The 26,501-nt window shown below is 37.2% G+C and overlaps 1 protein-coding gene across 2 annotated transcripts in view; it reads right to left on the bottom strand.

Annotated features, from left to right (window-relative positions):
- Positions 1 to 26,501, bottom strand: part of Macrod2 (mono-ADP ribosylhydrolase 2) — a 1,968,454-nt gene that overhangs the window by 1,504,947 nt on the left and 437,006 nt on the right. For both annotated transcript variants that reach the window (XM_040746387.1, XM_040746388.1), the window contains exon 4: positions 20,665 to 20,694. In XM_040746387.1, the coding sequence (XP_040602321.1) occupies positions 20,665 to 20,694 (30 nt within the window). The remainder of the gene's footprint in view (positions 1 to 20,664; positions 20,695 to 26,501) is intronic.

Genomic DNA, 26,501 nt, shown 5'->3' with positions numbered 1-26,501 from the left:
AAAATTTCAAATGATTTTGAAATCCACACAATGAATAAAAAGTCAATTATATGCAAAATTACAGAGAGACTATTTCTTCATCAGATATGTAAGTGTAAGTGAAAAATACCACAGCCATCTACCATGATACATACTTTGAGACACAGAACAAATAGCAGGATATATATCAAAGGTATTGCATTACAAATAGATGGAAAAGAAAGCCTCAGTATATCACCCTTCTAGATCCTGCTAATATGGAAAATATTATTTAACTTTTATTTCATACTATCCCAAATAAAATTACATTTAAAATTAAATATCAAAAGATATAATGGGGCCTAGAGATACAACCCAGTGATTGAGAGTATTTATTGGTCTTTATTGCTCTTTTAGAAGACCCGACTTCACTTCCCAGCTACCCACATCAGGTGGCTCACAACCACCTCTGACTCCAGTACCAGAAAATCAGATGCTTTCTCTTCTGGTCTCCATGGTACCTCCATGCTGCACACATAAATTCACACACACACACACACACACACACACACACACACACACACACACACACACAGAGTAAAAAAACCATCAATTTTAAAATCTAAAATAATAATGTCAAAGTAGAAAATGTTAGGAACTCTGACACAAGCAATATTTTTTAAGCAAGAACAAAACTGGGATTAGAGAGATGACTCACTGTACAAAGGATTTGTTATGCAAGCATAAATCCTGAGTTCAGATTTCTAGAGTGTAAGTAAAGAGGAGGTCTGCATGGCCTACTCAGGGTATCCTTGGAGCAAACTGACAAACTAAACTAGCTCACCTGGCAAGCTCTGGATCCAAGTGAGAGACCCTGCCTCAAGAAATAATGTGGACTATCAAAGAAGATATCGACCTCAGTCCTCCAAATGCATGAACACATTCTTGCACATGCTCACATGCAAGAAAATATGGATGCACTCATGCAATCACACAAAAAACACATACAAAAATTTAGAAATTAAGCTAGGATGCAAATGCCTAAAGAGTTCGCAAGTTTTTTCTGTTTTTTTCTATATGGATACTTTTCTTATTTATTTAAAAAATAATATTGCAGATGTTTATATAATTATATGTGATGTTTTGCCTATTTATACATTGTAAAATGAGTCAAGCTAATTTACATATCTACTATTTCACTGATTTAGTGGTGTATGTATATTTGAAGTATTAAAATACATTTTTATCAGTGTTTATAGTAAAAAAAAAAAGAACTTAGAATTAACCAGAACATTAAGTCTGATCTGGTTTTGTCATCAATTTACAAGACCTTCTGGTCAGAAGTCCACTGGACATCTGCCTTCTTCACTCTATCAGGCCAGAGCAGAGTGTTGACTTTGGCCACATTGGTATGACAGGGCATCTTCACAGACTGTTTGAACTTGTGCTTGTTGACCTTAACATTTACGAGAAACAAAGTTTGTCGTTGTCACTATCTTATTCATTGTTTTCTCAGTGGTCGGTGTGACTCTGATGATGCCACAGTATTCAAGCTTGCTTCCTTGGGCTGAGATGCCCAATCAGTGTCCTGGGTTACCCAGAGGTGAGTGACATGCAATGTTCCCCATTCTGTTTATGTGGATCTTTCTCTGTCCTGTTTTCTTGACCTTCAGTGTCTTGGCTTTGACTATCCTCCAGGATTGGGGGAATTTCCCTCACTTTTAATATCATCTTGGTAAAATGGTTCCTTTTTTAGAAACTTTGAAATAACAATGATATAATGCCTTATTAGTAACTATGGCCACCATGGCACATAATAGCTCACTAAAAGAGATTTTACTCATGAAACTGGAATTTCATTAATTAGAATATGTTATCATCACTTTTCCAAACCTCTGTTCTGTCCTTCCCACTCCTACCAATCCCATACAAACCCCTAGATTTATGTCTATTTTATTTATATGTGACCCATTGAGTCTACTTTGGGTCCTCTGTACAGTCAATTTGGAATTATTTTCTGAACTCTGCTAGGGTTCCCTGACAGTCTTACCTGCTGCGGGTGCCTGATTTCAATTCAGCCCAAATGATGGCATTTTTCAGCCCTTCTCCCTATCTTCTGGCTCTTACATTTTTTCTATGCCTCCTTCTACTATTTTCCCTGAGCCTTAGAGCAGAAGGTACAAATGTCTCCTCAATGGAACTTTCGGGTCTAGTCAATGTCTTTCTTTTCTGCTTCAGTCTCTGGTAACTGTTTTGTGCTTAAACAACCATTTTCTAACTAGATTTGGGAGTAGTTACATAGGAAAGAATTCAGACCTGTTAATGCTATGAATCTGGACAAAATCTTAGGCCCAGAAGGGGAACCATTATGGCTGTTTAGTTAAATGGGCATGGTATCAATTTGCTTCTTGCTGATGTTTATAATAATATGTCAGAAAACTTCTCTTTACAGTGCTTGATGGTTAATGTAAACACTTATAAACTGCCCAGAGTGCTAAGAATAAATGACTTTTGAGCACCCAGCCCTAAATGGAGCATCTATATCACTTCCTCCAGAGCTCAGGGAATACTACATAATAGGAGACATAAAGAATGTACGGGACAGAGGAAGGGGCAAAGTGCTGTAAAATGTTGTCTTCTGGGCAGGACGAAACTGTTGCTCTACTGAACTTAAGCAGCTGTGGCTAACTGCAGAATACATGCACAAAATGAAGTCTGTCAATATGGATGCTGGTGAATTGAGATCTGCTTGTCCATGAAAATTACTGGCGGCTGATTGTTCTTGCAAGAGGTGAGTCCTTTGTTCTGTGGTGTACACACTGTTAAGGTGTTCATGTTTTAGCAAATAACACTCAACCTACACTTACGTGAACAGCCCAGATAAGTTCAGTGGGTTTTAAAAACAACACAATTAACAAACAAGACATGAGAGTTGAAGGGGGACTTTGGGAGAAGAAAGGGGAGAGGCTTTATAGGTGTATGAGGAGGTGAGAAAGGATAATGGCAGTGAAAAGAGCAAAAACACAGTTTACATATGTATGAAACTGTCAACAATTTTTAAGCAGCAGGGCAGAAGCTAAGCTGGTAAATGCCTGCTGTACCAGAATGAGGGCCTGAGTTCAGATTCTATAAACCATGTTCAAAGACCCAGGCATAATGGCAGTTGTTGAGCACAAACGGCTGGTTTTCTGGAGCTCATTATCCAGCCATTTAAACAGAATCACGTCAGGTGCATTGAAAAAGACATGGCTAGTAAATAAATAGATAAACAAACAAACAAACAAATAAAGTGGAAAGCAATCGAGGAAAGACACATAAAGTCAGTCTCTAGTCCCAGGCATGTGCATACATATGCACACACCCACATGAACAAATCATTACCTTAAAAATTTAAACAAAAGAGAAGAAATTTCAAAGTGACTTGTATGAAGAATAGAACATATATTCTGATTGTAAAGAAACATTAAAGGAGAGAGAGATTTCTACTAAGATGCTTAATTTTCATAATACTTCATTTATAGAGAAACAATTTAAGTGTATCAACTCTAGTCTTTGATGTGTCTTTAAAGTATTCTTACCTTTTTGTTTTGGCAACAATGATTTATTTACAATTTCTTTTCATTCCCTGGGAATTTCATTTTAATGGAGCTCTGGGGAGGGGGCTGGACACATGTCAGTAGACACTTGCTGAGAAAGAAATGTGGATCCCATGCACGCATTTAAAAACTGGTCTATAATCCAAGCTCTGGTGAGGCAGACACATACCATAAGCAAGTTGGCTAGAAAGACTAAAGTGAACAATGGTTACATCAAGAGACTGTATCAGAAACACAGTGGTGAACAACCAAGGAAAACACCCCAACATCGGGTTTTAGTGTTCACATACATGTGCATACACATACATGCATACTCTACACATATGAAAACATACATACTTGCAATCATACACACATATAAACATTCAAATGTACACCACACATGCAAAAGAAAGGAAACCATGCAGTAGCCCCATCTCCAATTTAGACATATAAACTCAAATTTTTTAATGGAGTACTTGGGAAATTTAGCAACTCTATTTCCTTCCCTTCATTCATGAATTTTAAGTCTTCAAGAAAAATTTGAGAAAGATTAAAGACGAAAAGTACAAGGGGTGCTTTAGGGTTTTTTTTCATTAATTTAACTATTTAATTACTACATACAGTGTTTAAACCCCATCAATTAGGACTTGTTTAAACTTTTGCCATATGTCTTTAAAGTTCTCGGTCAAAACAGGCATTTGCCGAGAGAATTTACGGCTTCATATGGTAGCTGGGAATTCTCTAAGGTAGCTTTAAGCGCACAGAAAAGGGGAATACCCGGGCAAAGGAATGACACTTTCCATTCATGTCCAATGATGAAAAGCTCACAGTCAACAAACAGGATACCTCACAAGGACTCCACACAGCCTTTATCACAGCCTCGCTCATCAGCCTCAGACCCACTTCAAAACCTTCAACTAAAGGAAACCCAGCATGGGAAGCTTGCCAACTCTCTTTCTTGCCAAGTTGGCAAAGCCCTGAAGGCTTGAATGGGCTTCTCGATGTATAAGATAAAAGCAGGCATTTGGAGCCTGTGAAGCCTTCCTGGGCACGTACAGACCTTAGGTGAAATTCCATCATCTGCTTTTATTTGTGTGTGATGTTATGTATGCAGATGGCACAACTTAGGCCTCTAGTTGCAGGCATAGTTTTCCTAGGAAACCAGGCTAGAAAAAAATCTCAAACATGAATTAGGAAAGGCGTTTCCCCTTCAAAGTTGCCCTTTTCCAGCTTTGATCTTTGCCTCTAACAACTATATAAACGCAAGACAGGAGAGGACAAACTTGATTTCAGACAAGATTTTCTTCTGGAGCAGAATGTGTGTGTACATGTGAAAAGGTGAAGAGTGGATCTGGGAGGCAGCAAGAAACACGGATTCTGAGCTGACCTTGTCCTGGCTTCCACCCAGCAAAGCTTTATCCATAAGTCTCCCTTCAATTCCAAAGGAGTAAGCAAGTAGGAGTCTCCTTTAAAGGTTTTACTTCCCCTCCCCCGCCTTCTGCACTTTTTGCCTGGCCAAAATTTCTTTCCTTGGGTGACCTAACGTGGTCCCATGTTTCCTACACTCTCAGATCCTTGTCATCTCCCATTTTTTGAGCCTGCTAATCCCTCACACTGTATCTTCTCATTCCCTGATGGCGGGAATGTCCCCACTCTAAGAAGTCTGTGCTTTCTCACTTGAGACAGCAGTCATGTCAACTGGGAAGCAAAAGACAACTTGCTTACTAGAAATTCCTGAAAATTACTAACAAAGGTCTCACTACATGTAATTTTCTGTAGATACACCCTATTTGTAGAAAAGAAAAATAGTGCCTGTTCAGTCTGGCTAATGTGGTAGATGATGGCCCTCCACTGACAGGTTTACGATGCCTGAATATTTGAACTTTACCTTTGCCTCTACAAATCTCCAACCCGGACATCCCTACGAATTTGTGCCAACTCCAGGAGACTTTCTGTACCTGTACACTTTCTCACTCGTGCTCCATCTCATTTCAAATACAGCTAGAATCCTCAATTTCCCTCCTCGGAACTATAATGTGTCTTAAGTAATAAAGAGGTTCAAAGAAACTCATTCGCTACTGTGTGGGATGGCCCAATGCGATGGAACAAGTTCAGAAAGTGGCCCCAAAGGGCACTCACTCCACAGAATGGGGTCTATTGGACTTGCTACCAGTGAAAGCATTCTGTCCCCAGGGTGGCTAAATCAAACATATGATAGCATATATAACTCTATTTGCTGACATGTACAGTTTATTTATTTATTCTTTAAAAGTACGTTAAAATAAACAGTTGCAATAATTGAAGTTGTCCTTTTTCACAAAAGCAATTCAAAAGTGTTTAAGCCTATGTGCATAGCTTGGAATTGAACACAACTTGAGTTCAATGATGAAGTTATACACTGAACCAGAGGAATATTTAAGATTATCTATGATGAAGGTACCAAAAGCCATTTTTAGATTACAAAAATTCAAAAAGTCCATAAGTACTTTTGTCAGGCAGGGGGTAGTTATTGTCCAAAAAGAGTATATGCATTACCCATTTTATCAAACCTGTTTTGAAGATTCAATCTCAGTCCTGTCCACTCTTATCTTGGTCATCATCAGAACTGAATTCCTGAATAACCAAATGTGTCATTGACTCAAAGAAAAAAGTAGTTTCCTTAACAATTAAACTCAAGTTCTGATTTGGTGCACAATCATGTTCACTGCTTCAATTATCTTCAGGCAAACAAAAGACAGCCTTCTCCCCTTGTAGCTCTGGACCAGATCCTAACCGGTTCACATTCCTCCCAGTTCCCTTCATCCACCTTTCCTGGGTTTTTACTGATACTTATCTTGTAACATTAGGGTATCAAAAGCACCCTTGAGAGTTTCTCCATGAGATTTATGAGGTTTATATGAACATAAATAATAACCAGAAAAGGACTTCCGTTAGGTTCCACTTCACGACTTCCAGAAGAACCTATGAAATAGTAAAATCAGATAAATGTTTTTTCGTTGCCTCTTTAAACAAAACAAAACGACCAAAACAGTGGCAAAGACTGGAGAGTCAGAGGAGGGTTAAGGAGGTACTCCAGTTTGATGTCTCCTCATCATGTGCCTATCATAAACACAACCCAATTATAAGTTCTCCTGAGACAGGACAAGACTTGCTCCAAATCATTACACCATTCCATCATTCCCATCATAATCTTGTAACTGATCCAAATCATTCCCATTTGATGGCACTAAAATATTCAGAGAGGAGGATTTAAAAACTGGCAACAATTCTGTCTCAGATTCCTCAGTAAGATAAGGACATAAAAATAAGTATGTTTCCTTCCCAGTCATATGGCTTGTGAGGATAAACACTTAATTTTTCATGTTTCTTTATCAATTAAAAATATTTATGTCTACATTTAGCAAAAATTTCAGTGTCCTCTGAATACTTGAATAACCAGAAACACTTTTCCTTTCTATATAGTTTTCTGTCATTACTAAGCTTAGAACTAAAGAGAAACTGTATGTAGTAATCACATTGCCTTGACCAAAGATAAACTTTGAGTGAGTTCAAGCACCTACCAGAAATCTACATAACTGAAATGCCGCTGCAATACTACTGGAAAACATACAATTTCCGGAGGAAACCAATCTGTATTCTAAAACGATCTTGATTTTCATATCAGATACTTATATTTTTTTGAAAAATATAAGTATGAGGTTGAAGTTTTACATTTCAGTTTTTATGTCTGACTATTCACACTTGAATATTTGCTTTACTGTATTGTTCTATACAGACTAAAACAGTCAGAGACCATTAGAACCTCTAAATCAGAACTGATAAAGACAGAATTATACTATTATCATATTAATATGGAACAGTAAAATAGGTAATAATTTTTCATTATTAATAATGTGTCAGGGATTATTTAACTATTTTAAATGATTTAACTTATACATAAACTTGAGAAATAAAGAACACATCACATAATATACATAGTCTAATCATCATTTATCACATGGTTGTTCTTCGATGGGGACATCTTCTTAAGCATATTGAATAATTTAATAGTTAGTAACTACATTTTATTCATCTTTGTTGATCCAGATACTACAAAATATCAAATATAATCACTTAACACAAGATATTACAATTTGCCCCTGCTCTAATGAATAGTTTCGTATACAAAGCAAAAATAAATAATGTTATAAATGAGAGTAAGTATATATCTAAACTATGATAAAAACAGAGGTGAGAAAGATACAGAGATTTATTTTACACAAATTTACCAATTTTGGCACAAATTGCTCAAGATATTTCATTTTGATTTTTTAAAAAATGTATTGAGGTTCCATATGGCTATATTCTCTTTTGTCTTAATATTTGTAGTTTGTGACATCCTTTCTCTGTTTGCTTAGTCAATCATATGACTCACCTTAGAAATGTTCTATGTGTGCCTAAGAACAAAGCCTACTTTGCAGTCACTGCCTGAGCTATTTATACTTGAAAGGAAGGATGGGTTGTTTAATCATATGGTTCCTTTTTAAATCTTGCCTATGATACTTCTACACTAAATTATTTTATTTAGTTAGGTATGTACTCCCTCATCTATGGATTTAGGACATGGATCAGGGGAGTGCCAGCCTACAGTCCCACTGCCAGAGAGTCTGGGAAACAGAACCTTCAACCAATGGCTGATAGAAGCAGAAGCAGACACCCACAGCTAAACACGGAGTCTGGACTCATGGGGCAGGGCCTAGGTCCTCCCTCGATGAAATGACAGACTATGGACATCCCCCATGGAAGGCCTCGCCCTCCCTGGGGAAAAGAGTGGGGATTGGGGGAGGGGGGTGGTTTGGTGGGAGGACGTGGGAGGAGGGAAGGGAGAGGAAAGGGAGCTGGGATTGACATGTGAAGCAACCTTGTTTCTAACTTAAATTTAAAAATAAAAAAGACAAAAAAGTGAAAAATGTTGAGAAAAGAATACACTTTCATATCTATATTAAATTATCCCATAGTGAAATCTGCAAGTATTGCTATTGAATAATCTGTTTCTCCTGTAAGTTATATTGTTTGGGATCCATGAATTTAAGTTCTCATTAGATGTGCTTGAGTGTTGCTAATTGTTACATCTCCCTGGTCAGTTGACCCTTTCAACATTATGAGCCATATCTGTTTATTTATCCCCCAGTATCCCTGCTTCAGTTTTTTATTATTTTATTTATTTGTTTCTTTGTATTTTGAGATACTGCTTCTCAGTGTAACAGCTTTATCTGTGCTGGAACTCTCTTTGTAGACCAGGCTGATCTCAAACTCTGCCTGCTTCCTACCAAGTGCCGGGATTAAAGGCATACACTACAACTGCTAGCCCACTCTTTATTCTAGTAATATATGTTTACTGAGAGACGTTGTCTCATTAACTTGGACAGACTAATTATCTTATTGTTTGTAGACATACTTTTATCCTCTCATGTTCAAATATTGGAACTTTTGAGTCTAATATATATTTTACACTAATATGCTTTTATATGGAAAATTTGTTGGATTTATTCAAGGTTTATACAATCAAATCATCTATATTATGATGGTTCAAACCACTCAGATTCTGGGAAAGAGTTCTACCACTAAGCTGTATTCCTACCTTTTTACTTTTTATTTTGCGATAGGGCCTACCAGAGTTCCCAAACTGGCCTTCAACCTGTGACCTCCCAACCTCCCAAAGCAAGCCAGCCTTGTCCTTTGAATGGGAGATTTATCGTTCCTACAGTCTTTAAACAGGTTCCCTTTAGTTAATTCAGTTTATTATATTATTGATAAAATGTTGTGAATTCTTCATCAGCTAACTATAGTAATAACATCATGGATTATTCAGTGACAGATTTTTGTCTGGCCTTTTTATATATCTAAATATATGTATGTGCATACATATCATAAACTTTATAATTTTACCCAGTGCACAGATCAGCACTGTTAGATGCATTCCTTCCTACTACTATGCAGTGTGATAACAGACCATCTCCTGTACGTTTTTGTCTTTTCAAACTGGAGCTCTGAATCCACTGGATTTAAGATAGGCACCTCATCTTTTCCTCCTGATAATCACCATTCTATTCTAATGTCTGATTTTCCCCTTAAGGGTTTCGGTCAGAGTCTTTATTCTTTGCTAGTCCATAGATATAACCTGAGTGTGGATTACAGAAATTCTTGAACCCACTCATTTTTCCTTTGAAGTTAGTTGTGACTGAGGACTTAGAGGTTGCTTGTTTGGTAACTTGCTTGAGATAAAATATGTTAACAGTTAGCAACATGCAGTAATGAGCTGGCTAGGTCTTTCAGTGTTTTTTCTTTTAATCCTAGAATCCTAGGTGGTGTCAAAATTTCTCTGTATCTTCAGTTGTCAGTCACCAAACAGTAGGTCATTCTGCCCAAGTACTTTGAACACACTTGGCTTCCATTATCTCCTAACAAATTGTGTGAACAGGAAACAGTTTACAGTACAATGGTTATAACCCTGATGGAAAGTTGGAAGGTTTAGATCATATGTTAGGTTTATTGACTATTTTATTCATCCTTACCTCACTGATCTTCAGATCATTTAACTGTACAAAGTAGATGATAGTATAATATTTTAGAAATACTAGTAAGACTGAAATAGACAATGTCTGTATAAACCTTATCACAGTCCCTGGCACAATGCCAGACCTTCATATATGATAATTATTGTTACTATTCCTTGACTCACCCATCCAAAGGTTAGGTGATAGATGCCTAATATATATAATACATTCTGCAGTATCCTGAGAATACAGCAAGTACATAGACCCGTCACAATCCATGCAGCCATGTAACCTGTAATCTAACTTTCACAGAGAAACAACTAGAAGGATGATACTTTTAATATATTTAAATGCAGAGTGGTGCCAGACACAAGACTTCCCATAGAAGAATAACTAATAGTGGAAAGTGTGTTTGGTACTAACAGATACAAGGTTATGCTGTGGAATAAACCTTCTGTACACTATGAATATGTATTACTCTCATTGGTTAATAAAAACCTAACGACCATAGCCAGATAGGAAGTATAGGTGGGACATCCAGAAACAAAGACTCTGGGAAGAGGAAGAGTGGAGTCAGAGAAGTAGCAAAGAGACACACAGACATGTGTACTGAGAAAAGGTACCAAGTCACATGGCAGAGCATAGGTAAGAAATATTATGGGTTAATGTAAATGTAACAGCTAGTAACAAGCCTGAGCTACTGGCTGAGCATTTCAAATTAATATAAGCCTCTGTGTGGTAATTTGAAAGAGGCTACCAGGATGGGAAAACTCCACCTGTAGGGTTATGCTTCTAAAAATCAATGTGACTAATAAATTATGCTCTTTTTAGCTATAAGAAAAATGAAACTTGGAGTTTTGGGAAAATCTTTTGGTCTATGTCCTGAAAAATTACCTAGTGGTATGGGCATCATACCATATTTGTCAACAGTGTTGTGTGCTCAACTTTGAGAAAGTTGGAGAGTTAGTAGATATTTAACCTAATGAGGGTTTTGTGTTCATTGTGACTGTTTTGAGGTCTTAAGTAGTTTTTTATTTATTGTGTATAATATATATGCCTGAAGCAAAAGCAAAGTTCTATACATTCATTCTTAATAAAGCAATTTTGTTTATCTTCTAGAAAATGCCCATTGGTGACCATGTCCCTAAAGAATGCTCATTATGGACCATTTCCTAGAGAATTCCAGTACTGAACAGTTCATAGAGAATGACCAATACTGGTAATGTCCTATAAAATGCCCAAAACTGGTCATTTCCTAGAGAATGCCCAATAGTGAACCATTTTCTAGAGAATGCCTGATAATGACCATTTCTCAGACACTTATTCCAAGTTGTACATCTCGAACTTATTGATATTTTCCATTTATAAGTTGTAAGGCTCAGGTATATAGTATGATTATGATTCTGATAAATACAATGCAAAACTGTCCTCTAAATTCATATCACTATACCAATATGCTCTTAGACTTCATCAGAGAAGTTTCTTTGTGCAGTGGACAATAGTTAACACAGAAAATCAAAATGCTCAGACTACAGAGAACAAGTACCAATGGAGGACTCAGTCATAAAGAGGACATTTATATTATGCTTCTCCCACAAGGCTTAGGGACCATCCATCCAAGAAGAGGGGTTGGAAAGAATGTAAGAACCAGAGATAAGGGAGTGCTGGGTCAAACAGAATATTCTGGAAGTGACAGAACCACTGTGCTCATGATCTCACAACAGCTGTTGTTAGCTGCACATGATTAAGCCAGTCAATAGTCTAGCAAGGCATGAGATCCCCATCACACACTGAGGAGCTAAGGACAGTTGATAGTGTCTGAGGGAGAGACAGTCAGGTTTTTTTAAGGGTATGACTCCTGGTAAGTCGACTACTCTCCTGTTGATGGCTCCATGCTCATGAATATATGGGTAGCACAAGTAATAAATAGATTATTTTTTAAGTACATGAAGGTGGGTGGGAGGGGTAAGGACTTTTAAATAAGAGTGAGGGCAGTGGCTATCAACCTGTGGATCATGACCCCCTTGGGAGTCACATATCAGATGTCCTGGATATTAGATATTTACACTTTATTCACAACAGTATCAAAATTACAATTTAAAGTAGAAACGAAATCAATTCATAATTGGGGTCACCACAACACGAGGAACTATATGAGAGGGTCATAGCATTAGGAAGGTTGAAAGCCACTGAGTTAGGTGAATGTCACCAAAATGCATCTTAAGAAATTCTTGAAGTGAATGAAAATATTTTTTTTTAAAAAATACACCACAGGTATTCAAGAATCTTCAGCTCTTTGAACTAGGCTCCAAGTGAGATCACCCTCAGTGTCCCTGGACACTGACCTCAGTAAACTGCAGACTGTTCAGGTCTCCTTTGCTGCTATTTGTATGGCCAATCAGGTGCCCTGTGAAGATAACTACCTCTTCACCCTTCAAGGTTGACTACCACTCTTCCTATATATTTGACAGCTCCTGCTAGGTGTCTCCTTCTCTCATAGTTCTCTAGACCTCACTGCCTTCTAATTATACTTTCTTTTCTGTTGGATTCATTGCTCTTCCCTGGTGTCAAGTACATGCTGGAACATGAAATAATTCTATTTTATTGGTCTTCTTCATGTAACTTAACTGATAGGCTCAACGCAGTCTTACCCTGAGGCTATGTTTAGGTTTCCTCTTCCTGGCCTAGCATATGTTACGTGAAACTGGAATGCCCCTTTCTCAAGCACATAATTAGTTTATTACCTGAACATTTACATGTTTGAAACAAAGGTTCCTCAAAACACCTACTGCATAGAGGAAATTAACTGCTGTTGGAATGATCTTCTGTCCATATCTATACATACATACATATATATATATATACATATATATATACATAATCCTTGGGCTTATTTGTGGGTAATTAACACTTATCTGAATTATCTTTCTCTAAAAGAGAAACTATCCTCTACCACATGTGTGTATTGTGAGCTTTGTTATCCCACAATTCCGGTTATTCCCCTTTATTTGAATACAGCATCACCATATCGTGCAATTATCCAGCACCTTTCATCTTTCACGCTTACACCATAATGATAATAATAATGACAACTGCAGTAATAACCATTTATCTAACACTTTGTACTTAGAAAACACTTTACAATGAACAATTAGTTATTCCACCCCAGTGAGGTAGTTAGGTATCATTATAATCATCTTTCCAGAGATGGAAACTAGTATGCAAAATAATGAATTTGTTTTAACTCATGAAAAAAATTAACGTCTTTGAGACAATGCAGAGCTGTAACAGTACAGACACTCATGGTGGGGCTCTCTATGAGTCTATGATTGGATCCCAGGGATTTCACTGGATTTGCTTTTACTGAGAACTACCCAGATTAATATGTCTAGGTAGCCTATTGGACAGTTACAGTTTGGGGAGTAAATGAAGGAAGTGTCAAATAATGGAATAACATTCTTAACAGTGCCAAAAATATGAAGGTTTTGCTAGTTGCTCTCAAGGAAATTTCCCTACTTTGTGTTGTCGGGAGACTACATCAAATACAGTAAGCTGCAGGATGCTGGCATCTAGTTGTCCCAGAACACAATGGGCTCTACACAGAAGTATTTTATCAACATTAATGTATCTCACCACATGCATAGAGTCAGTTTTCAGATATTCATGGGAATATGTGAAAGACATTTAAAGTAGGATTTCAATACATTTCCTATTTTATGGTTTTGAAGAGATTGTACTTTAGCACAAATATTCAAGTACTATGCAACAGCTACTATGTGATCAGTACATGTGTGTGTGTGTGTGTGTGTGTGTGTGTGTGTGTTGGTACCCATTAGAGTACTTTGTAACTGTAAATTATTTGCTTTGAAATATTTATTTTTACTTCTAGGAAGTTAGCTCCCATTTAGCTAATGCAACACAGGCATGCATATAAAAGTCCAGGATCTGTGCTCAGGAATTTCTACAACTCAAAAGATGGCTTTTGTTGTTTTTAATACTCTTAATATGTTTGTAATTTAAACTCCTCTCTTAAGGAATTATTTAATAATTTAATCACTTTCTGGAAGAATTAATTAACTTTGTATATTTTAAAAGTTAATTATCTGAAATATACAAAATAACATAAAATATTTTCCAGTTATAAAATTAATTTAAAAGTCAAAATGCAAAAACAAAATGGAAATGAATTCAAAAAGAGAATCCAGCTGAAGCATAAATATACCAGGTTTTCATAAAATTTAAAACTTGCAATCATTATTAGGTTAAAACCTATTTATACTACTAATAGTAGGCTAAAAAATTAGTCATAAAGTCAAACCATCACAAAAGAAAGCTGTAACTACAAACTCTTGCCATTTGGTAAAACATGACTGAAACATGCCTTTCTATGTGATCTGTGGAATTTAAACACCCTGTATTTAATTCCTCCACCAATACAAATACACATTGTTCTCTGTATCTCTCATGTCAAAAAAATGTACTGTGAAATGTTATGTGAGTCTGTCTTTGCAAGTTCTTTCAAACATGAAAGATAATACAATGATTAAAAATAATTGCCATGAAAATACACACCCCGACAAGTTGACTGCTTAAGCATTTTTTTAAGGTTTGGTTTTTTTTTTCCTAGCTGAGAATTACTCAGATAAAGTGACTAATTTTCTAAAGCAAAACAGACAAAACCAAAATATCTAAGTATGTTGATAATCCAGGATGAAAAGTAGTGGTAGTTTCTCATTATTCATTATACTGTAGAAGCTGTCAGGACCATTAAAACAAAAAAGAAACAAACAGCTCTCAGTAAGTTTACCCCTATAAGGGGGACATTCACCCAGGGCTACAATGAGAAGGAGCATCTAATCTTCAAGGGCACCCTTCTCAACAGGGCTGATAAATGGGGAATTCTCCTTAGAAGACAATTGGTTACACATACAGAAATAAAAGTAACTTAAACACTTCAGTCTATTCACAGTGGGAATATAGTGATCAGAGTTAGAGATGAGACAGTCATTATATTATAGTTCAAGGCAGACATATGACTTGATTTGGGACCTCTCTCACCACCTTTCTTCACTAATAAGAACATTTGCAAGCCCTTTGGACAAATGTGCCAGGCATGAGAAGAGCAGCCAGGTTAAGTGAACTTCCGACAGACACAATATAAACTCATGTACAGTGAGGAGAAACTGGGTTTGGAGATGGTGCATAGATGATTGATGCTATGCAGGTGAGGTAAACGTGTGAGCAGTCTGGGTTGATGACAGTCACCAGAGCACACAGGTGTCTCTGGTGGTAGCCTCCTGCCAACACCACTAACACTAGAGCTCCTGACTTCAGCTCTGTCCAAACACATTCACTGCATCTGCAGTACCATTCTTGGACTCTTGAGGGGTGTGGCTTAATCAAGGTCCAAATGAAGAACAGTGAGAAAGCTAGCCAAAGAAAAGCAAGACATGATGTCATAGAATAAGAATCACATCCAAGTGAGCCACCTTTCTCTGTTCCTAACTCTTACAGCATAACTTTTCTGGAAAGATCTCCCTGACCTCTCCAAAATACTGACTTCTATTTCTGCTTCATTTTTCCTATATGACAAATACCTTCGGTTCTTCAAATGCTTGTTGTATAGATAACTTAGAATGTGCTTAGTTTTATGATACATTATTACTTAATATAAAGACAGGTACAAAAGAAGTAACCAATAACTGGAAGGAAGGAAAAGAGGAAAACACAATAGGTTGATATCTGTGTGCAGGTGAATATTTTGGGACCTGTCCAGCTCCTAAGCTCTGTATCCCTCCCTTTCCTCCATCACAACTAGACCCTATTATCTACTCTAGCAGACTTCACTACATACAGTGCCTAGGATCTATGCCACCACAGGTAGTCTGAATTTAAACCTAAATTTGTATGGTTTAAGAACTCTGCCCTTCCTGCAGCTCTGCTCCCTGTGCAAACAAAATGCAACACCCTCTTGGTTTCTCCTGCCCTATTGCTCTTCCAGGCTGGAGAGAGTGTCACTATACCCCCAGGATGACCGCTTGGACATTCTACCTGCTGAGGGAAGACCAGCTGGAGAACTCACTACCAGCCATGCTTTCACTCTCCTGTGATGGACAGGCATCAATACCATACCCTACCCACTGAAAACTGGCCTTGGTTCCTGGCTATTGGCCGTTATCCTCGATGTCTCCCAGCACTCCCGAGGCATAAACACACATGAAGGGCTACTGGTGTAGAAATATAAGGAATCAAAATATGTACAAGGAAACACAGAAACAAGATAGGGATTTTGAGCAATTTAGTGATACATGTACAGCATAACACATTCTGAGTGTGGAAGGAGGGTAAGAGGACACTCGGTGTTCTCTTGTGAATGATTAACAAGCAATCTATGGGCTGACAAGTTGACTAAACAAATAAAGTCATTCACTGTGCAAGTCTGTCAATGTGAGTTCCAACTACAAAACCCACAACTGATAGAAGAAGAGCATGTGTACTGACATGCATGTACCTACATTCACAAATGCACACACACACACACACACAAATAATAACCATAATTACACTAATTGTAGTAGTAATACATACTTTAGTAAAGACTAAATCCATGAAATCTAACTCAGCCATATTTAGACACACTTAAAGGCTGTTGCTCTTTGGATTATAATTCTGGGTAGCAACACAAATACTGTATGAGAGAGCATTTCTCAGGTAAACTCTCCTGACTTTTAGAGAAAGCATTAAATGTCCATTTAATGTAGATCAAAAGATCTACATCATAAAAGTCCTTGGAACACTGGGTAGGATGTGAGAAATTATAATTATGCTGATAACTCTGCCACAGGGAAAGTCTGCATTGAAAAGTTAATCAATAGTCAATATTGCACACATAGTTACCCAACAAACGTTAGTTGTGGAAACGGATGATGCACATTTGCATATATGAGTGTCTTTGTGTGGAAATAAATGTTGAGTGGGTGGAAGTTCGCAGCCAGTATGTGAGAAAAAATTACAGTCTCACTCCTCTCAAGCATGGGCTTGTTATTTACTTAACATGAGCTGTATTGACATACAAAATGGTCATTAGTATCAAACCAGAATTAGGAATTTTCTACAGATAGAACTGATGAGCAAACTCAAAACATCTGCTGCCAACCTAGGACCACTGAATTTTGTGGCTAGATGGCATAAAGTACCAAAAGAATTTGGGGATAGGTAAGTTCCAAAGAATGTGGACTATTTTCATTCTAGGCAAGTGGCTTTCCATGAATTTCATCCCAGGATGAGTGTTTAGTTTTCGTTTGGCAATGCTTGCCTACTCTCAGAGGATTTAAACTGAACATGACATAGAATCCTCAAGAATCATGTACAGAGTTAGAATATTAATACAAATAAAAGTATTTCATATAGAGTTTTTATCACAGATGCAGAAATGGTTACAATGACAAAATCATGGTGCAAAAAATATTAATTTCCACTGTTAGGAACTGTCACTCAGAATGTTTATATTATGCTTCAGGTGCTTTGGCAGACAAATGTGGAAGAAAATCCCATAAACAATACTTGGAACTGGTCGAATCATCAGGCTCTGCATCATGTTAATTATTGCATAAATGAAATAGACATTACCTAAATCCACAGGTTATAAAATTTGTTCTTGTCTATTATATAATGGTCCTGATGTAACTGAGAAGTTAGTTCCTTAATTCTAGTTGTTTCTTCCTACTAACTGTAGTTTTCCATAAAATTTAAGGCTGTCCATGATAACTTCTTTTGCATTACATATTCCAAAATACCAGCACACAGAACCTTATGCATATCATACATCCTCCTGTAAGTGACTGAGCATGTATTCAATGTGTTCTAAGACTGACTGACCTTCAAACACAAGAAAATACAGGTGAATGCAAGCATAACCCAAGGGTACAATAAGATGGTAATGTACTTCTGCTCTGCAGATTTGCTTTTTCTATGTATAAGCAGACTCTACTAATACCAGGGAAATGCATGAGAGGACCAGAACACATGCAGTGACATAGATGATTCTTTTCTTAATGTATTTTCATGGGTCTTAATTGAAATTCTGAAAGAACACATAATGCTTATTCTTTATTGGATAATTAGGAGCTGGTATTTACAAACATCAATGAGAGAGTTTCAAAGACTTATTATAGAATCAGAAAGTCAAAAATCAGTACAGAGAGAGCTCAGAATGATCCTTATGTTCAATTTTTGAATAAAATCTTCCACAAATCAAGTTTGTATTTTAGAACAATTTTGACAATTCCAGAAATACACGAATGAATTCAAATCTCTTGATAACCTGTTTTAAGGGGAAAATAGAGCCATCCTAAATAATTGTAATTTATCTTTATGTGTTCACTGAGTTGCTAGATTTACAATTCAGAAATTATAAATCAAGATGAATTTGACAGCCATATAGATGAAGACAATAAAACTTACAAATTAGGAACACAGAAAACTGAGTCAGTCTGTTTCTTTGAAGAGTACACAACTAAATGTCATAACATTGCTTGAGTATGCCTTCTCTGGTAGGCTACAAGGGCCATAAAAATGTAAAGCCAGTCACTAGAGCCAATTATTTTTCCTCATACCAGTTATCCACATGTACATTTAAGCAAAGCCACTTGAAGACAGAAAGGTAATCATTATGGCAGGTGTATACATGCAGCCCATTGCTCACTCAACCTCCACTCCTTTTCCTCTAAAGAAACCAGAATAGTTACTTTTGATGAGCATACAGTGTCCTAAAAGCAAAAACTACTAGGAATGCCAGGAATGAATATTTTACCAAATTCAGTATAATGTGAGACTTACTGGAAATCTGCTTAAAAGACAAAAGAAAATTGGCTTATCCCTGAAGACACCTTTTTATACTTTTTGCCTTTCTTATCTATCCTCATCTACTCTTTATTTATTATGGCTTAGAGGACCAGGAGCCTTCACAAACCCTGAGGTATTGAAATGGAAAGCTAGGAAGGAAGAACAGAAAGTGTTTGAGGCTTGATCTGCAGCACAAGTTCATGTGAAATGCAAATGTATCTCTAATCCTTACAGTGTAATTGTTTGGAGGCTCTTCTCCATTATGAGCAGCTAAAGTGATTTGAATTAATAAAATGAGCTAGTCACTTTTTAGAAATAATTAAAAGTAATAAATTAATCATCTAACTAATTTTTACTATAAATTGATTGATAAAGGTACTCATGTAAACTGCACTTTAAAATTACACCTTACCTATTAGTCAGGTCTCCTAAGGTACTAGTGTCTTGTAAGAAAGCCACTTCTGTGAACAATTTGCCCTAAGAATGTTTTCTTCATATACTGTACCTGGATGAGAGGGCTAGGAAGGGGGACTACCAAGACTCCAGTCCCTAAGGAAAATTTTCCTTTCTGAGTTTCTAGAAGTACAGTAAAATATACAATGGAAAACATTCTATAGAGTTATATTTTCTACAACAATTTGAGAAAGACAAAATAGACTCATTAATCCCCTAATATTCTATATCATAGCAGACATTCTTGCTTAAGTCACCACACCACTTTAGGGAGGGAATGTCACTCAGGTTGCAAATCAGGGAAGGTGTGGGGTATTAAGTAGCTCTTTCATGCTGTTTTCACAATAACCAACATCAATCCCACTCTCTCTCATCCTATTATAGGACATGCACTAACACATGACAGCATAAGCAACACTTTCTACTTTGAACCAAATTATTTTATCATTCCAAATTCAAAAGTTCCATTAAATTGAACAATGGCGTTTATATTTCTAAATAAAATTTATACTAGAATCTTATTTTAAGGCCAGTACATTTTTTTAAATCCTTCAAGTGATACACAGTCCTACCTACCACCTGCCACTACATGAAAATGGCAACCCAGAACAAAACAAGGGGGAGAAAGGGAATGGGGAAGGAGTGAGAGGCTAAGCTAATCTATGAGCATCTGGATCTACTGAGAAAATGAGCCTATCTTAACACTTTCTTCCCTAGCATATTACACATACTGCAGATACAAAAGCCCTCTTATTCCCAACCTAAAAAGAAAACCATAGTTGCTGGAAAAATCCTGCATTATGGGAATCTCTCCCTGTCCTTTCACTTTGAAGACTTTTGCTTTCTTCTCTTACCTAACACAAAAACCATCAGAAGTAATTTTTCTCATAGCTTTCCAAAGAAGTAGATGAAATATTAAGATCTTTTTAGGCACAAAGTCATGAAAAAGCAAAACGAAGCAATTACGATTGAAAGAAGAGAAGACAGAGCCTGCAAAACATTGACACCTTAGCATTCCTATTAGCAGTGACTCATCTGCTATGTCTGTGTTCATGTCAACAGATTATAGACTGTGTGTCCTTTACATCAAAAATGGCAAGAAGAAAAAACAGTTCTTAACATAAGAATAATTCTTCAAACCAAAGCATTTCTTAAAAACTCTTTTCTGCAACATTAGTTTTGTAATTGGTAACTAGAGCAAAAGTAGCTTGTTTTAAGTATCACAGAGTTTGCTAATCATCTTCTGGTTAATGTAACAAAAATGCAGTTGATGTTAAGCCAAATTCAGAACTTACCACCACCTCCTCCAAGAAGACTGGCATTTGCTGTTAAAGAAAAGAAAAGAAATTATACTTTAAAACATATTACTAACATATATAGAGAAAATATGTATTTTCATACAAAGACATAATATACTATGAAAATTAATGTTTCCCTGTTTTATCTTCAAATGGCTATGCTCATACATTTCCTTGTAACAAAGTTAAGAACATATTAAAAGTCCTTTATTCTCCATATGTATCTAAATTGATCTGAATTTTCCATTTTATGAAATGTACATACAACAATGCTACTTAGGTAATTTCAGTGATTTGAAAGGACAATGTAACAAGAAAATATAATGATAATTTAAATTAAATCAACCATCATCAAACAAAACAATCTCAGGAAATTTTGATGCAATAAGAAGTCAAACTTTTACTAAAGGAAAAAATTTATAATTTTTTGTATAGACTCTACTTGGGAGAAAGATAGAAATGTTAAATAGTGATATGTGAATTCTCACCTACTTATTCAGAAACTCAGTCTATGTATTCCTCTAAAGCAAATAAATATAAAATAGCTCCATGGAATTACCCTTAAATGGGATATTTATAACATCCACCCTAAGGCTAAGGGAATATTGTGAGAGATAGGGCAGGAAGAGTGTGAGACCCAGAAGGTAGAAGGAGGCGGAGAAATGACATCTTCTGGACAAGACACAGACACTGCAACCATGAACTCACAACTGCGGGTTTCTGCTCAAGGTTTGTACAAGACTGGACCTAACAGCCAGCATGGGTGGAGGAGGAGGTCACCAGAGGCTATATCTGATAAAAAAAACATTCATTATGGACAGATTTAGATAGATGGGGAGTCATTGTCTTCAGTTGTGAGCCCACAAGTGACCTCAGGACTCTGGTGGAGAGTTCCATCCAGTGGTCACACAGATGTCCCTGGTTAAATGAAATGGATCCCATATAAAACCAGAAGTCTGGAATTCAGGGATAAGCTTGGGAGGGAGAAGGAGGGGTGAATAGGGACAGGATGAAAATAGAAAAGGTTCACCATAGAATGCATTGTATACACATAAGAAATAGTCAAAAGACAAAATTAATACAAAGGAAAAAGAAAAATACAGTTGGGTTGCACTCAGGAAATAAAGTTATCTAAAGGTTGCATTGCAGACAATTGGCTGAAAGAACATATGCCCATATTCACAGGTCAGGTAGACTAAGTATTTGATGGTGTGCTGATTACTCAACACTAAATAGAATACCACAGAAATGCCTCGGAATGGCCTTTCAATATGTCAATATCAAATCATCAAACTTAGTCTCATGGGATCTTCCAAGTATAGAGCTATCTAACTGTTGCTTTTTCCTTCCTCTTAATGCTTTTTGAAATGCACAAGCAGAATAGAAGTGCCACTAATCAATCAGAAACTGAACAGTCTTCTGATATCTTCTTACCACTCACATTTCTTAACCCCTCTGGAGCCATACCAGGAAAAAAAGGTGTGGTATTTACACAAACACTAACTAGAGCTTCATGTCTTGCCACAGGTCCAGCCTTGTGACTACTGAGAAGGTAAATTTGCTGCGGGAGCCTGAAAACAGTAGTGTCTCCTCCCTGGTAGAGGAATTCTATGATCAACCCGTATCTCTCGGTTGCTCCAGTCATCCCCTCAGATCTTACTGCACTTATAAAACCACGTGTTATTTCACACACCTGCTTTCTACCCCATTTGACTGAGAATTTTTTTTCTGTCTGTGAGTTTTCCAGGCCCTGACATTCCATCTGCTGCCTTCCAATTTTTACATATTCATTCATAAGAAGAAATGTATTTCCACCAGTAAATAACAAAAATAAGCAATATCTCTTCACTGAACACATCTTGCCAAGGAGCACAATAATGTGTTGTGTAGTCTATTTTGGTCTATCATTCATCAATAAAGGTGAAGTTGCCATGTAACAAGAGGCCAGCCCATAGCCCATCTGTGTAATGAGGCACTTGTCCAGTCAGTGAGTAGGAATAGGTGTAGGATTTAGACTTCCACCCTTGCCAAACATTGAGTCATTTTATGTCAATGTACTCACAACTAGGTGAGTCTATGACCCAGAAATCATATCATTGAGGGAAATCAGGGAGAAATTTAAAGCAAGAACCTGGAGACAGGAACTGAATAAAACACAGACCTTGGAGGAATGTGCCTTACTGACTTGCTCTCCATGATTTGCTCAGCTTGCTTTCATATTACCCAGAACCTCCTGCTATTGGTGGCAGCATGCACACTGGTCTGTGTCCTCCCACATCAATCATCCTATAGGCCAGTCTAAAGGAGGTATTTTTTTCAACTGAGGTTCAGTTTTCCCAGACAACACTATGTTGTGACAAGTTGACAAAAAACTAAGCAGAACCCAAGGAACCCAGTGACAGAGAGAGAAGAGCAATGAGCAAATTGGCAAAGAATAGGCTGGCAAAATCAGCAGAGACAGCTGATCTGAACAGGAGAGAGCACATGGACCCCAGACTGACAGCTGGGAGGCCAGCATGGGATTGATCCAGACCCCCTGAGTGTGAGAGTCAGTGAGGAGGCCTGGGCAACCTATGGGGCCCTGGGCAGTGGATCAGTGTTTATCCCTGGCATACAAACAGACTTCGTGTGTCCATAACACAAAGAGGAATGCTCTCTCAGCCTGGACTCTTAGGGGAGTTCCTGAACCCTGCCCTGAGTGAAATGACAGACTCTAGATATCCCCTATGTAGAAGGAAGTGGTGATAGGGTGGGAGGCTGGGGGGGGTGGGCGGGTGCGGGAGGAGGGGAGGGAGAGGGAACTGAGTTGACATGTGAAACAAGCTATTAAAAATAAAATAATAAAATTAAAAATTAAAAAACTAAGCAGAATACTGTACAAATGATGAAGTTTAATATTTGTGGGAATTTTCTGTTCCTTTAAAACTCAAATTTAAGTTTTTAATAAAATGTATCAAATTTTATAGGTGTAAATATTCACACTTACTGTATTAAACAAAAAACTTCAGTACATTGTAGGTAGTCTTTTCTTAGGCTAATCATGCTAAATAATAAAAGAATATGACAATTTCCAATAGCATGCACTTCATTTCAAAACAAAATTGATAGAATGCTACTTCTTTCCTTTAAAAAAATGTTCCTAAATAGTCCCTGTTATGTGTATCTCCTTTAGAGGAGATTAGTGAAAAAGAAATTAAAATAGAGAAACATACTCAAAGTTGTGGTACAAGTAATGAAAACACAATCCAAAAGCCAAGAAACCTTAATTTTAATTCTGTATCAATTACTAAATAACTGAATGACTTGAACAAGTCATCATTATCTCATTTATCTTCTATCAGAAAACAGAATCAATTGAGAAGGACAAACAGGATTCAAATTCTCCTGACTTACTAATTTTAAAAAACTGTCATCTTTCTCATTTGAGAAAGAACCTGGAGAAAATGTGCACCCAGTGGAAAGAGCACTGTGCATGATTCAAGGTTTTGGTCTGGGTGAGGAGGGCAGCAACACTAACAGCACAGCAGCTAGCTTGGGCTTGTATTTCTGGATCCCAAGACCACTCAGTATAGACTGCTTCAGTGTAATAAGGTCCTGTCCAATAATACTAAACAACTGCTTACATTCCCTCTTTAGAGTAAACGTATTCACTATGTGTAACTTGTTATTATTTAGAGTCAGGGGCAGGATACAGGCACATGGTTGTGTTAGTCAGTGAACAGTCTGAGGTTATTGGTTCTCTTCTTCCTCTGTGTGAGTCCCTACAATCAAATTCGGGTAGTCAGGCCCAGCTTTGGGCATGTCTAGTCACTGAACCATCTCACTGATATTACTTTCAAATTTTTTATTTATTTGTTTATTTATGTTTGGGGGTACAATGTCTGCAATAGCTGTGCATCATATGTGTGCCTGATGTACATGGAAACCAGAAGAGGGTGTTAGATTCTCTGGAACTGAACATACAAGCAGCTGTTAACTGCCATTTGAGTGCTTGTTTCCTCTGGAAGAGCAGCCAGTATTCTTAACCACTGAGCCATTTTCTCCAGCCCCAGTAACATTAAAAACAAAAAAAGTTTGACTATTTCCTGAAGTTCATGAGTCTGAAAGAATCCAGTCTCTTATCTCCACAGTAATTATTTGTTTTCTTGATTTATTTATATCTCACCCTAAACTATCTTGTCAAACAAGCAACAGGCTGAGAGACGAGTCTTTAAACATTGATCAAAAGTGTTTGTGCGGGGCTTTTGTTTGCTTTTCATCATATTATACAGGAAATTACACTTGTTTTCGTCTGAACAGACCTGACCACCTAGTGCTGTTTATTTATTCTGATTTCTTATTACAATGGAGCACATGAGATGTCAAAATTATTGTTGGCAACAACTTTCCCAGGAGCTCTACTTAGAATACCAATTTCATTCACATGTTATTACAAAAGATATGCCATCCTTTATAATAACACAAATTTTATTTCCTGTGCTTTGAAGTCCAAAGTAGGAAGTGCTAAAAAAATTAAAATCCCAAGCACGTGTCCAACTCTAGAACACATGCCTTCATATCAGGAGTGACCACCTCCACTGACAGCTGTGGAAATCTAAGCCCCACAGACAAATGCAGCCATCAGTTCGGCAACAGCCTTTGGTTCACGCTTTACTAGATTTACACCTTCCAAACAAATTCTACTGAATGCCAGAGGTTAGGGGCAGCAGTATGATTTCCTGCTTCGAAGCTGACAAAGAGAAAATTAAGAATAGGCTTAAGTGTTTCTCATGTAGAAAGCAAGCAGGGACACACAATGAATACCTTACATTTCATTCTTATTGCAGACGTCAAAGGAACCATTGATTATTTCAGGGTCTGTATGGCTTGTGGAAGGTGGAACTCACCATGAAGCCAAAAGTACAACACAAAAGCCACTAGTGTTGATAAAGAGGTGCAAAAGCACCAAGAATTGCAAGAGTTGCTTGGAATTACTAACAAAACCCAACAATAGAGAACAAAATCACCCTGACTGAAGTGCATGGGAGGAGTTACAGCCGCCTGTTTTTGCAGCTTTCCTCACAGGCTGACTCTAGGTGCTCAGCAATTTTGGAAAGCACTGAATTGACTCAATCCCTGCTTTTAAAAAATGGAAAGTTGAAGAGGACCAAGGATCATTGAGACACTTGTCTAGGACCAACCAATCAGGAGAACAAGCAGTAACATGAACTTGGATGTTTGCTTGTACTCACTACTACTACATGATTGCAAGCATCTGTGTGTGTATGTATGCGTGTTGAAAAGTGGTTTCACAGGCAATATACATGGACTCTACTGAAAACCACTCTACAGAAGATCACTAAGTTGAGGATGAAGAGAAAAAAAAAGCACCAGCAGGCAGATCCTAGCATTCCATAGTAGTAAAGGCAGCTAACTCAAAGTCAGTGAACCTAGCATGCCCATCTCTACACCAGTCTCATCCTCTTGAAAGTACATTATGGATCGATTGTAATTTCAGCAATGATAATACTGACTTAGTTACAAAAGCTGGATTACTTGAGTATCCCAATAGGGAGTTTTCCAAACAAAGAATGGACAGTGTTTCTAAATGGGTTAAGGGAGGTTTGAGTTCTAATGTATTATGGCTGCAATAATAAAGAAACTTTAAGAGTAGTTCTAACTGGTCATTGACAAGAAAGGTTTTGAACAAAAACCAGTTTTCATTTAAAAACTGGAAGATGTTCTTATCTGAAAGCGTATGATATACTCTTAGCTTGATTAAAACATAAGCTTGACCATACACCTATATATACATACTCTTTAGGGACGGTGGCTAATTTGTTTCACGACAACCA

This window comes from Mesocricetus auratus, unplaced genomic scaffold (assembly GCF_017639785.1).
Source record: "Mesocricetus auratus isolate SY011 unplaced genomic scaffold, BCM_Maur_2.0 Super-Scaffold_100004, whole genome shotgun sequence".
NCBI classification, from domain to species: Eukaryota; Metazoa; Chordata; class Mammalia; order Rodentia; family Cricetidae; genus Mesocricetus; species Mesocricetus auratus.
Note: the sequence above shows the minus strand (reverse complement) of the source record. Positions and strands in the feature narration are given on the sequence as shown.